The sequence below is a fragment of the Dendroctonus ponderosae genome, unplaced genomic scaffold (assembly GCF_020466585.1).
Source record: "Dendroctonus ponderosae isolate FM_Combo_2020 unplaced genomic scaffold, Dpon_F_20191213v2 Dpon_F_20191213_4, whole genome shotgun sequence".
In the NCBI taxonomy this organism is placed as follows: Eukaryota; Metazoa; Arthropoda; class Insecta; order Coleoptera; family Curculionidae; genus Dendroctonus; species Dendroctonus ponderosae.
The window spans coordinates 3390187-3403488 of record NW_026018611.1 but is presented as its reverse complement, the minus strand read 5'-3'; the positions used below and the strand labels follow the sequence as shown (position 1 = coordinate 3403488).

General features: G+C 34.7%; 2 protein-coding genes across 3 annotated transcripts; both read right to left on the bottom strand.

Moving 5' to 3' along the window:
• Window positions 1-1132: 1132 nt before the first annotated feature.
• On the bottom strand, window positions 1133-2313 carry LOC109546778 (lymphocyte antigen 6D). The gene is made up of 3 exons (XM_019917889.2): window positions 2152-2313; window positions 1489-1647; window positions 1133-1395 (listed from the first exon to the last, which is right to left on the bottom strand). Exons 1-3 carry the CDS (start codon window positions 2213-2215, stop codon window positions 1178-1180), a joined length of 441 nt encoding a protein of 146 aa, XP_019773448.1. The 5' UTR covers window positions 2216-2313; the 3' UTR covers window positions 1133-1177.
• A 7672-nt stretch (window positions 2314-9985) lies between these two features.
• On the bottom strand, window positions 9986-12242 carry LOC109546777. Of its 2 annotated transcripts, none has more exons than XM_019917887.1 (4): window positions 12147-12242; window positions 10585-10740; window positions 10366-10539; window positions 9986-10310 (listed from the first exon to the last, which is right to left on the bottom strand). In XM_019917887.1, exons 1-4 carry the CDS (start codon window positions 12196-12198, stop codon window positions 10090-10092), a joined length of 603 nt encoding a protein of 200 aa, XP_019773446.1. In that variant the 5' UTR covers window positions 12199-12242; the 3' UTR covers window positions 9986-10089. The 2 variants fall into 2 exon arrangements, with proteins under 2 accessions (XP_019773446.1, XP_019773447.1); XM_019917888.1 differs by having other exon boundaries at window positions 10366-10530.
• Window positions 12243-13302: the final 1060 nt, after the last annotated feature.

The following is a 13302-nucleotide window of genomic DNA, read 5'->3' as shown; positions in this document are numbered from 1 at the left end:
TTTCGGTTGCTGAACTAGGAAACCGATGTATGAAGAGCAAACGGATATGGAAATTGCCGTCTCTGAGCCACAAAGGACAACGATTTTCGTTGTGTAGTAAAAACAGACAGTAGAAATAAGTGAAATTTTCATAGTGTCAAGCGACAATGCATAAGAAGGTCCGAATACAACCCTGTATCGTATAAAGGGCTGAAGAAGGGAGCGAGAAATTGGCAATAAAACCAGCGCAAAGAATTGAGTAATGAAGATGAAAGCGGAACTTTTATATAACGCTTTTTTACTCTTAAACTGCATTGAAAAAAGCCTAGACAATTCATATCTTAAAAACTAGGACGGAGGTTGTAAGAAAAGTAGTTTGCGTTATGCAGGGTAAAGAAAATTGATACTTTTTGATCAGCCGCCTAAGGCTTTTTTCCTTAAAGAGTGATTCACAATCGTACGGACACAGAGCAGGGGCGTGTAGAGGACCTCAAAACAAGTCGAGTTTCCATTTGAGTTTTTTTCTCAGGCCCATGTTTAACGAGATACAGGGTGTTAAAGTTTCAAAAAAAATTTGGTATTTTCTCTTTAGCTCCTACAGTTTATGAAATATTTTGCTCAAATTTTTAACGTAGGCTGATGTTTAGACCCTTTACTAATAGGAAAGGCGACTGGTTGTGAAAATCTACTGGGTGTTTCTTTTTATAGAGGCACACCCCTTTTATACCCCCGAAATTTTGTGGTGCGCCACTGATTTCGACAGTACGAATTTTTGAATTTGTTGTTCAATTTAAGAATGTTCTGATCTCTTGCATTTTTTTGTATCTCTAATAATGAATGCAGGGGAGTCACAATTAGTACTTTCAGAATGTGATAAGGAATTATGGGAATTAAGTGGACACAAAAGTGATGAAGTAAAGATGAATGATATGTAAAAATCTGCTGATTTTCGTATGTCAAACTAAAGCTAATTTTAAAGAATTTGATAAATTTTGTTGCAAAAACAGAAAATTTAAATATTGGTGAACATCGTACAAAAATGCGACTGAAATTACTCACCTTTGCATCATTCTTCACAAATGGCGGATGCGCCACAACCTTATATAATCTGAGGCAATAAGTACCAAGCAATAAGGAATAAATATAGATTCGATCACAAAGTGTAAATTCTAAATTTAATTTTCATTCACAGATTTTTTTATTTGGTCAAATTTAGTGCAATGAGAATTAATATAAGAACGGCCGGTTTGTAAACCGGACTTGCGGAGTTACACAAGTCTGTTCCACACTCACTGCAATTGGTCTCTATGCTTCTGCTTATTAATTTGCTAGTGTTGATAATATAGTCACAACCGTCGTTCATTTTATGCTTCATCACGCATCTTCTTATAACAGTCGATCTTCCAGATATTGTGTCTGAAATAGGAAATAGAAAAGAAATATGCTTGTAATGAAATATTATATAATCAATGCATTTTTAAAGAATCATTACGATTGCTTCATCCGAACCTGTTTCGTGTAAAACCATGCATGCAAATTTTGGTTTGATGTTGCTTGCAACTTCTTTGCCCTCTTCACAATTGGTCTGCGCTACGTGGTGTTCATTGGAGTTGGAACCGCAAAATTTTGATTTGAATCCAGTACAGTTATAACACCTCAATGCCCATGCTAAAACGAGAAAAGCCCATGCTCAAAAAACTGACGAATATAAAGTTACAACGCAAAAATCGATTGAGATTCAATAGAAAAGTTGTTTTTGGAATATTCTGTGTTTTCAAATGCCTTGGTCAGATTTCAAATGTTTTTTGTGCTACAGCGCTCGTTTTCCTATCACTGGATAGAAGATTAAAAATTCTATTTGGCATGTGAAAGATCGGTTAAGGGATATAGACAGATTCGAGAGAAAATATTCAATATTTTCAAGAATCTCGCTCGCTTCTAGACCACTGGATGTAGTCCAATTAAATAGCACATTTACCAACGCAATGCCATTTGGGAAATATTGGTAGTTTTCACATAAAAAAGGAAAATTTCAATATAATTTTTGATTTACGCAGTTTTAAAATTTAGAAAGGAACATAATGACCTAAATATTGAAGTTTTTTCAGTTTCTTATTGAGCCTTTTAGCTTAATTATACATAGTAATGAAAAGCCATAAAATATCCATTTACCTGGTTTGAAAGTCGCACAGATTATCACTAACAAAACCCATAAACCGGTATTTTTCCAGAACATTTTGTCGCCTAAGCACCAATTGAATCAACTGTTCACTAAGAGAACGAGAGTAACTAATGACCGACAATAACATCTAAACGATGCTTATTGTTTATGTAGCATCAGCGCACTTACAATGTTAGGAGCTTTGAGAGAGAGCTTAAATCAAAGTCGGATTCGCTTTGTTTTCATGCGAAGTTTCCGGTTTAATATATGCCCTAAATGTTCCTGCGACCGGTGTATGCAACGTTTTAACAAATGGGGATTCTGGATGATTTAAAGAAATTTTTGCGTGTAACATCTAGACAGACTGGAGGAATTGGTTTGGAACAACAATTTTAAAAGTGTGATAGCTATTGACAATTAATTCCTCTCTTCGAAGGAGAGTGGAAAAATTGAATAAATTTCGGTCAATATCGTTAGTCCTATGTGGAATTAGAATTCCGCACAGACTTTTCTCCTGTTCATATAATGCGGTTGATAATGGGGTTTGCAAGCAATAATCGTAAATTTATTTGACACTGGCACAATGGTCTTTATTAAAATGGGAGTCATCCGAGTTGACCCTTGGGCTTTTCATGCATAGTTAAGGGCACGTGACTTCGGAGAAATATCTGTTTGTTCGATTGGGGGGACGAGAACAATTATATGATTCTCCACATTTTATTGCTGTTTACTTTGTGTTCGCGATGTCTTTCGGGACCCAACTGGGGGATTTTCAGTCCATTTGGGTTGGTCAGAGAATCTATTTTGGACCTCCAGTTCCAAATTGGAACTAGTTTGGAACGGATGGATAAATTGCATCAAATTATTTTTGAAATTCAATTTGCTTCTTTAATTAAGTGCTTGGATCAAGCCAGAATGGAAATCGAATCTGAAGCGTAAAAATTAATGTGCAAAAGAATTGAATTATCAGTTATAGAAGCTTTTATTCAGATGAAATATTTTGAAATTTCGTTGAAACCTGATCCACTTCCACTTATTATCACGCAATAATTCCCGACCAATTCCTGGTCCATAAATAAATAACAGAAACAAACGGAAAACAGGTATCGGTGAGTAGTTTAACCGCAGTGGAAAATCGGACGCAGCAGTAATGCAGACAACCGGGGCCCCATTGATTGTTTTTAATAATTAAAATGTCATCAACAAATGCGTTTCGAAAGGATTGCGTGTAAAATCGCATGCATCCACTGTCGATACACTGACTGATAAGCGCAAAAAGTTGTGTCGGTTCCACTAAATTTGTGTTGGCGAACAGCCAAAAAAATAAAGGAAATTGACTGAAAAAAAGATAAATGATATTGTCATGTGCTGATTTTTTTTCGACCGCAAAACAGGTATTGAGTAATTGCTTTTTGGGGGGCTTTTGCGGCTTTCAACGACCATAGGTGGGTTTGACGCGTTAAGGAGGGCGGTGTTGATCATTGAATTGGAAGCTCGGGGTTGATTTTGGGATGATAAAGTAATTTTTATCTGGAGCGCTTTTGGAGCTTGGAATGATTAAACATCACACAGTAAAATTGAGTTAACGTTACCTTGTTTTACGCAGATAAATTTCAGTGTGCGTGTTTACATTTTCGTCAGTGTGTTAACTTAATGTTAAATGCATAAGAGATTAGTTCTATTTGTCACCATATATTTTCTTTGGAATTTCAGTGTTAATTACTTGCTGGGGACAGAGTGGATTTTCAAATACTTTAGGAGTTTTTACTTAAGATGGGCAAACAATAATATTCTCATGTTAAGAGCCACTTTACCCAAGAAAATCTACGATTAGGCATTTAAAAATTTTTTCAAAAACCATTTAGACCAAAAATTCGACTTGATCTAGGCTAGATTTATATAAAGCCGAAAGTGTAATTCTATAATTTCGCTTAAAATTCAAATCGTGTTAAACCGCAGGCGACGCGAGCAAATTATGTACACCTTTTAGAGTAGATTTTCATGTAGAGAGTTTCATAAAAAGTGTTATTGCAAAATGTAAAATAATTTACGTAAATGTTTTCCATACATTCATTTGCAAGTGGCTTCGATATTTGCCAAAGCGATGAGTGCCAGTGAGAATTTATTAAAATAATAAATATGATAAAAGSCAGKTTGTTTGTTTTCTATTGATTGGTTTTCCGCAGAGTTGAAAAAATGTGAGAATATGATTATCTTTAACAAACAAACGGGAAAATAATGACAATGGCATGGATTATTTCAAAATTATTCTTCAGTTTATATCGATATTATAATGCTTATATTTTTTCTGCTCTTTATGGATTTTTCGGGCAAAAGTAAAAATTGTTTGCATCGTAAGAAGCTCCCCAATATGCATACTTATACTAAATTTTAAATTTCACATGCGTGACAAATTTGTGTTTGTAATAAGGCAGATATCGTCGGTTGAAAGTCGAGACCGCTCAAAAACTGTTCAAAATAGGGCATAAAGTCAATGATTTCGGATCTAAAGCTTCTAGTGTGTTGGTCAAAAAGCTCGTTTYATTCCTCACTTTTTTTTGTAGAAAATTGAGCATAATTCGGGGYACTTTGAGAGATTTTATATTTTTTKAAAAAATCTACCTCTACCCGTTATAAAATTYTCAGTCAAAATTCGAAATTTCACATGYTTGTTTTTTGGTCTCAATGGATTGTTTGCGACMTAAGAACTTTCCTTATATGCATATGCAAGGAATTTGTGTTTGTAATAAGGCAGATATCGTCGGTTGAGTTTCGKGACCGCTCAAAAACTGCTCAAAATAGGTCAAMACTGGCAATTAATTCARTTCWAGCAATTCAGTTGCTTCTAGAATATTTTTCAATTAGCGCGTTGCACTTTTCGCTTCCTTTTGATGAAAATAATGCAGAATTAGCGGAATTTTGAGCGTTTCGAAATGTTTTGAGAAGGGCTACCTCTACCCCTTCTTGAATTTTGACTGAAATTTTCAGTCAAGGAAACACGAAAATCAGTTACCTGCGTTGCTTGCGCAATGGTTTTTGCAAAATGCATTAAAGCCTTCATTTGTGCGTTTATACATTTTTATCGACTTTCAAATGAATCTCTGCCGTTCAATTTCACCTTCAGTTTCATAAGAAACATCAACATATTGGATCGCATCAAATTCGTAAAAAGTAACTTTATTCTGAAACTTATTTTCTGTTTTAGATGCAAATTTTCTGATACATTAATTCCACAAATTCTCTCTCTGTTGCATACATTTTTTGTGGAGATCCAGACACCCAAATATTGTGTTTGAAAATTTTTCCTGCATTAATTCAATAAATTCGTTATCATAGCCCTTTCGTATTCCGTTTAAATAGAATGATTACGATTTTTTCCATACCAACACAGACTCGGACATTAGAAAATGTAACCGTAGGCAATGCAAAGGGCTGTTCGCTTTCCCACAAACACATTGGAACGAATTTGGGAATTAGAGCTGCACTGATTCACACTGACCAGCCTCCAGGCTAGCCTCCATTTGCTACTAATTTCGCCTGTTTGTGAGAGATCCAACCTTTTACACAATGGCTCTATGCCACAGGCGGACAAGGGCTAGTTTAGACCCTCAAAAAAATTAAAAAACTATAAAATGCGATGTAGGACTTGGATAAAGAATAGACCTATATAGAATAGACTATTATATATGCTATGCTATTATGCTTCCATTGGGAAGCTTTTTTAGAACGAAGAGTAGAATATTAGTTGCGAAATGTTTGCTATATTCCGGCGAACGCTTCTAGATTGTCTTTTTCATCATTTTTAAATCATTTATCACTAGACCAGTTCTTAATTGTTGCGAGTTTACGTCTGCTACCGATCTTATCGCGTTTACTTTGTTTCGCTGTACTAATTTGTGTGTCTCTGTGAGTAAAATTTGAAAGGAATTGGAGTAGTTCAGTGAAGATTAAGTCAATTAATTCAATGGTCGAAGGAAAGTACTTGAACTGAACCTTTGCAAATTGAGAGTATTAAGAAATAATTTTAAAGTAGACACTAAATTTTATTTTTAATATAGATACTTAAAAAAATATATACAATGAAGCTTGCCAGAAGCAAATGTCTACATTTCTAGTTTTTTTTTGGACAAGTCACCATAACTTTCCTCTCATAATTCTTAAGTAACCACCAAATGTAAATGGTAAGTAAATGATCATGTAACAGGCGTAAGTTTTGCGGGTAAATATTAAAATCCCTTCATAATTACCGTGTATCGGCAGGTTGACTGTGTGAAACATAAGCTTATTGTGTCTAACACAACGAAACGAAATGATTGTAGAGGGAAATTCCGAGCGAGCAAACATCAGTTGAGTTTCTTTTTAATTAAATTGCCTGAGAGATGTACACAGTCGGATTCGAATTTTCCGCTTGTTTTAAGAACCCTTCATTTATCTCAATATTTATCCGGGAATAAGTCTGCGCTTTCAATGTCTTTAAACTACACCACGAACTCAAATTAGACATTTATTATTTAATTGTAAATATCTCGAGCATGAGAACGAGTGTATTCTACCAGGTATTTCCGGGGAACAGATGTAGAATGGCGAGATAAATCCACTTGTTTGAACTTTCAATTATATCGTTCAAACTTGCGATATCTTTGTCTACGTTTTACAAACCCTATTAAATTACTTTATTGCATTTCAACTTCATTGTCTTTGATGGAAGCATTTGCATCGCAATTACTATCTATCATTAGTATTTCTTTAATAAGCTCACTTAATGTTTGATTTGTTTTGTGTTTTGATTCGGCTAAATGCAGAGATACACAGCAGGCACAGCTTTTTTGCTTGCTGCTTGCACATTTATTTTATTTTTATTTAATTCGTAGTTATTTGTCTATGTTTATTTTTTGAGTACTTTTTCTTAATAACCCGCTTTTAAAACATTAAAATGGAACTACAGAACTGGAAACGAAAGGATGTTCTACAAAAGTATACACAAGTTTTTAACTTTTGCCAAAACAAGATAAAACTCATTTCATTTCACTAGCAGTATTTTCGTAACAGTATTCAGTAACAGAAATTTTATTTATTTGAAAAAAAAATGGTACGCCAGTGTGTTGCTCGCGAACATAACCAAAGAGGAAAGAAACAGAATTTTCGATTCATTAAATTTGGCGAATGTTAACTAAATGAATAAACACCCATTATACGCACGATATGTTTACCCGTCCTACCCATCCCGTATTTATTTACCTGTTTTTACTCCTGCTGGGGAGCAATAATTACATTACTGTTCGAATCATGGGAATTCAGGCAAATAAAGAACGAATTAATCATTTTGAATCAATATTTTTTAAGGCTGATTTACGCCTTATGCGCAGAAAACGACGTTTGCATAACTATCCGATAGATATACTCGAAAATTCATCAAAAATCTCATGTAGAAACGCGCTGGGAGTTTAAGAAATCAAAACTTGTAGCTTTGGGCCAATGAAAGCATTCGTTGTATAAGAAATGCACTAAACAAAACGACAGAGAATTGTTCCAACTCCATTCCAATTCCAACAAATGGGCTCAAATGTTCTAAACGAGTGCAACAAGGTAGAATTACACACGCATGCATTGGGAAAGGAAAGATGCCGTTGCTAAGGCAACATCGGTTCCCCAGCTGCTCTTTTTCTATAGCATGTTTTGGCCCAACTTCCTTGTTCCACTTGTGCAGCATTGAAAAAGTTCAGTTGCTTTGTAAATGCTTCGTAATTTGGTGCCGCAATAAATCAAAAACTTTGAAATAGTATTTGTTTGCTAACTGCTGCAAAGTTAATTGAAAATTCTGGTCCGCATTATGGTACACGAACAATCCTCCCAATGTGCTCTTTATATTATATTAATGCACCATTTCATGATATACCAATTTGTGCTTTTCTACATATCCGCGGATTTATTAGTTGGACTTTCCTGACAGAGTTCCATTAAAACAATTACGGGACGAAAGGAAAATCAACTCGACCGTCTGCTTTATCCCTCCATATCGGAATTATGTAAATATTGAAAATAATGCATGAATCATGTAATCTCGCTCGATTTCCCTCGGAATTATGCTCCCATTAATTACTGGCTCTATTATTATTTACTACCGCTGAGCATTTTAAAGCGATTCGAAACCGCTCTTCGATTGATTGATAATGGACCTAGAAATCAGCGATAATGTTGCGTGTTGTTTAGACGGTCTTTCGTCAGTAGTCAAACTGTGGTCGGGACGATTTATCAAAGTTATTGACAAATTTATATTTTAAAATATAATGAAATTTATAATAATTTTCATTTCTCAAACTGACTCAAAATTTTCAAAAATGCCTCAACCGTATAAGACCATTTTCTGGTTCATCGCCTTAGGAGCCAGTGTTTAGTAGGCGATTATTTTCCAATCTGGCAGCACTTTGGTTGCTAAAAGGCCACAAACTCGAAAAAATCAGATCTCCTAAACAATGGAAATATGTGACTAAGGATCGGTTATTTGAATAGAATGTTTCTATAAATATCCGCTGAACTGTTGCTCCACATTTACCTATCTGTTATCACACTAATATATTATTTTTTATTGAAATAAATTGGTGTAAATGAATCTCTAAAAAATCTATTTGAACTCTTCAAATCTGTACGTCCTAGAACTGCTGCTAGATATCCGCTGAACTGTTGGAAATATCTGTCTACTCGGAATGATCACGTTTTTTACAGCGGGCGAAAAACAATATTTTGGGGCAAATCAGTCAAATGGCCCCTTAAATTTCTTAATATTTTAAACCAATTGAGGTTCAAGCAAGGCTTAAGCTCTAAAAAGCTAAAAATTAATAAAGATATAGTACAGGGTGTCTAAAAATGGTCATGTTTTCTTAGTCAAAGTTTAAATATTTCTGTGGGCAACCGGAACGAGAAAAAATATACGATGTTATAGCTAGATGTCTTCTGAGTAATCTCTTGCATCTTTAATCGTCTGTTTACCTTGAACAATTCGAGATCTTTTTTTATGACATTTTCTGCGAGAAATTTACTCTATTTTATTAGTTGCCAAAATTCCTTTGATGTTTCATCAAAACACCGACAGACAATCGATTTTCTGTCGGTGTTTTGACGAAATATCAAAGAAATTTGCCGCGGATTAGACTCGGCTCGGGCTTGACTCGTTAACTTTAAACGCGGTATTTCAACTAGAAGGTTTTTCATGGATCTTTTACCAATATTAATCTAATTGAGCCATTGGCTTCATCTAACAGCAAATTTAATCGTCCAAAAATCAACTAAAAGCCCTTAGTTTTTTGGTCAAAACCTTCTTGAACGAAATCGCCCATTCAACCTAAAATACCGTAAAACTCCTACTTTTCTATTTACTTCTCTCAGAAGGGTAAATTTGCTGAACTCAATGCGCCACAAGAGCAACAACCATGCCATCTATTCCTTATTTCGGCCTGTAATAAAGTGCAGGCAACAGCTTTTAGAACTGCAAAAGTCCAGGCCAGTACTCGGTATTAAAAGCGCAATTGAGCCGATTAAATATTCAACAGCCGAAGCTCGGCTACATTTTTTTTTCATTTTTATTTCCAATTTGAGTCGCTCGCGTCGTAATAGTCCGGAACGTAAAGCCGTGCCGGTTCCATTTTTAAAACAAATTTGATGGATGGAGTGGAATATTAGCCACCCGTGGGACTTTGCGGTAATGTATACCTTGTTACAAAATACTGAAATGTTAATGGGGATCCATTAACTCTGAAAGCTCGCACCAAGCAAAGCCATGCTCAAAAACTGTTCGCCTGCAGTTTTTCGATTGACTCAAACAATTTCATAAATTAATTGGCCGCAAACTCTCGATGAATGTTCCTGTTTAGGACTGTTTAATTTGAAAACTGCCAACTTCTGGATGCATCCATACATACATACATATACATAATATGAACTTCGAAACTACTCTACAGCAGGGACTTAAATACTAGCGCTACTCCCATGGTTAGGAGGGAAGTTCCTAGATTAACTCCAGAGTTACACAGATTGGTATTGCAAGTGTGGCAACTGGAAATTGTGCCAGTTGATGCCCCAATAACTTTCTGGTTGACGAATTCGCATGCTGTTGAAATGGACTTTGTGGCCTTTGGCACGCAGCCCCTGTAGGTCTTCGTCTGGCTGCTTTCATCTACAATTTATCATCAAAGCTTCCCTCACTTGGACCTTTAGCCAGGAAAACTCACTGTAATTGACTTTCACGCAAACGAACTCCGTATATTCGTCAATTTCTCCTTTGTTGAAGATTTCCCAAAATATCCTCTTGATGTCGAAGACTCGGGCATTTGGGCCTTGTTCAGGTTCACTGGGCGTTTGAGAAGTCAGGGTTTCGATGTCGTCGTCTGAGTCCACTGAAGAAACTAACTAAGAAATAAAAATATTTAAACTTAAAATATTAGTCTTACGTCGGAATCTAGTTTCCTGGTTTATCAACCTGCTGGAGTACAATTTCGCGTTTTTGTAAAGATCTGAGCAACTGGTAACTGCTCCAAGTTGAGCATTGTAGGTGTCACCGCAAAAGTAGCTGTTGCAATGGTAACATTGCGAGACGCTTCCTGAAACTGAAACAGGAGTTGAAAATGAACAAAATCGTTGAAGAACAAAACAGCCATAGAAAAGTCTGCGACAAAATTATTGTAGTAGATTTACACAATCTGCAAATATAATTGAAGAAAAGCGGTCTGAAAATTACCGTTTGATTATGAGATGACAAAACCTGATGTATACATATTCCCGAAATCATAAAAAATTTAAACAGATTTAAAAATAAACAATATATTTTACTAAAAGTAACTCTTGGTTAACGGGACAAGCAAGAAAGCATTTGAATAAAACACAATTTAACACAATACTTGGTGTGTTTCTATACTACAAATTTTTGAATTCTGAGGTCACCTGGTTATAAGTAGATGTAAAATTTTATTTATTGTGTTTGAACTATTGATTTTCATATTTTATTTTTTGAACGTAATCTTGTCGTGTCGTTTGATATCATATCGTTTGAGTAAACATGTCGATTTAGGTTCCGTGCCACAGCGGAAGTTAAAGAAAGCTGAATAGTTAAGGTTTTAAAAATATTTAGTGTAGAAATTAATTTGAATTTTACGTGGTTGTGGGGCAGTTTTAGACCGAGCTTGCGGCAAAATGCATTTTCTTCTCCAGCACAAAAATATTGAAGAAATAGTTACGAGGACAATTCAAGTTAAAGACTATGCAATTAATATAAATAAATTAAACCAATAAAATTAATGGCAAACGTTAATTAAATAGAAAGTTCATTAAAAGTAACTGCATGAAATTTGCTTAAAGTTAAAAAAAAAATATTTTATTTCTTTTGGTGTCCAAATTAATCTAAGCTGTTTCGTATTTAACCCAATTTTTTCGATCAACTCTTTGGCTCTAAGCACGGAACTACCATTTTTCAAAAGGTGGACTTAAAGCTCAAGAGTTCTACGAATAACTACAAATAAAATGTGCTATTTTTATGGCTATTTAAATTGTAAATTTTCTGTCTCCTATTAGCTAGTTAGGCATTTTTTTTGATCGTCTGAGTAATTTATTCTAGCGTCCAGCGCCTGTCCAAAAGTTTACCGAATAAAAAGATCAATCTCGTTCCGCATTCGCAAATCCCCAACCCAAATATTGCCATTAAAATCTCATCCGTTTCGTCCAACATTTTTATTAGTATTTTCCAAACTAATGCGAAAGTTTCATTTGTGTTTTGCGTTTGCGAGTGTGTTTTACATCCGGGGCTAACTATTAAAACTTTCCCATTGGGAAATCCATTAATTTCGAACTTAAGCCCTGAATCGCCTTCAAGTGTCTAGTTTTCATTTGCAGGAAATTTAATATTTGAAGCTTTTCATGCTATTGTTTTGCATTAAATGTTATACATTCAGTTATTTTTAACAAAAGTATTTTCGTTTCCAACCGAAAAGGAAAATGTGTGCGAACGAATAATACATACCAAGGCCCAGCAGCGCAGTAAAAGCCACAAAACACGTTACAATTTTCAGCATTTTGATTCACAAGAGGAAAACTAGTCAATAATCGTTTCAAAGCAAGTCTGTGCAAGAAACAATAAAATTAATGTCGTGGGTTCAATATATTAACAACATTATCTTCAGTAAACAATGCCTAAAAATGTATTTTTTTAGTCGCACCCAGGCTTAGTTTGGGTAAGTTGAGAAACCCATAATAGTTATTGTTTTTTTTAATATACAGTGGGTTTTTCAATAGGCTATACTTTGCGAAACAATTTTTCAAGAATTCATGCTGATGTTCCGGTTGTTGTACTTGTACTTGTATCAATGAAGCATGTTTTATATAAAGTTTGAACTAAGTTTATCAACTGAAACACAGCAAAATTGAAATTGTCCTTTTTATGGCATTCTTAATGAATTATATTTGCAAATAGATACGCCCAATATGCGCCCATCAAAGTCAATGTAATTAAATGGGTTTAAATGATGATAAAAACAGCGTAAAATAGATGGTTTGGAAATATTTGCTAAATTACTACGGCTAATGGAGCGGTTTCACCTTCCAAAAAGTTCTATTTCAAACAGTTAACCGATTGCAATATGGGAAAACACGCACGTATTTAGTGGGATTTGAAAATGAGTCGGCGGAAATCTTTTATTAATGGATTAATTTTCCATGATAATAGTTTTACCTAAAATAATGGAAATCCACTTAGTTGTAGCAAAAAATTAGTTAAAAAAGTTAAATTATTAGTGTGTGTAATTAAATTCGCATTTTGTGAATATTTTAAAGCCAATCAGGATCAAAATACTATTTAATTTAAAGGAAAACATTAATATGCACTATCTATCAGAAAAAAATATTCGTTTTTCCGGTCAGTAAAACTGATATGATCAACGTTGATCTTGATTAAAAACATTAATTTTGCGCAAGCATTTCCTTACTGAATTTTTACTAATATCTTGACAAACAGCCTAAGAAATATGGAATACTAAAGGAAATAAAATGAGTGACCATCGTCCGCCCTGCTTAGTCTCTAGAATATTTGAAATACTACAGTGGGCATATTAAAGGACATTTCCGACAGCTATATGAGGACTATTACAGGGTAATATTTGAGCTAGGGTGAAAATGCTAAT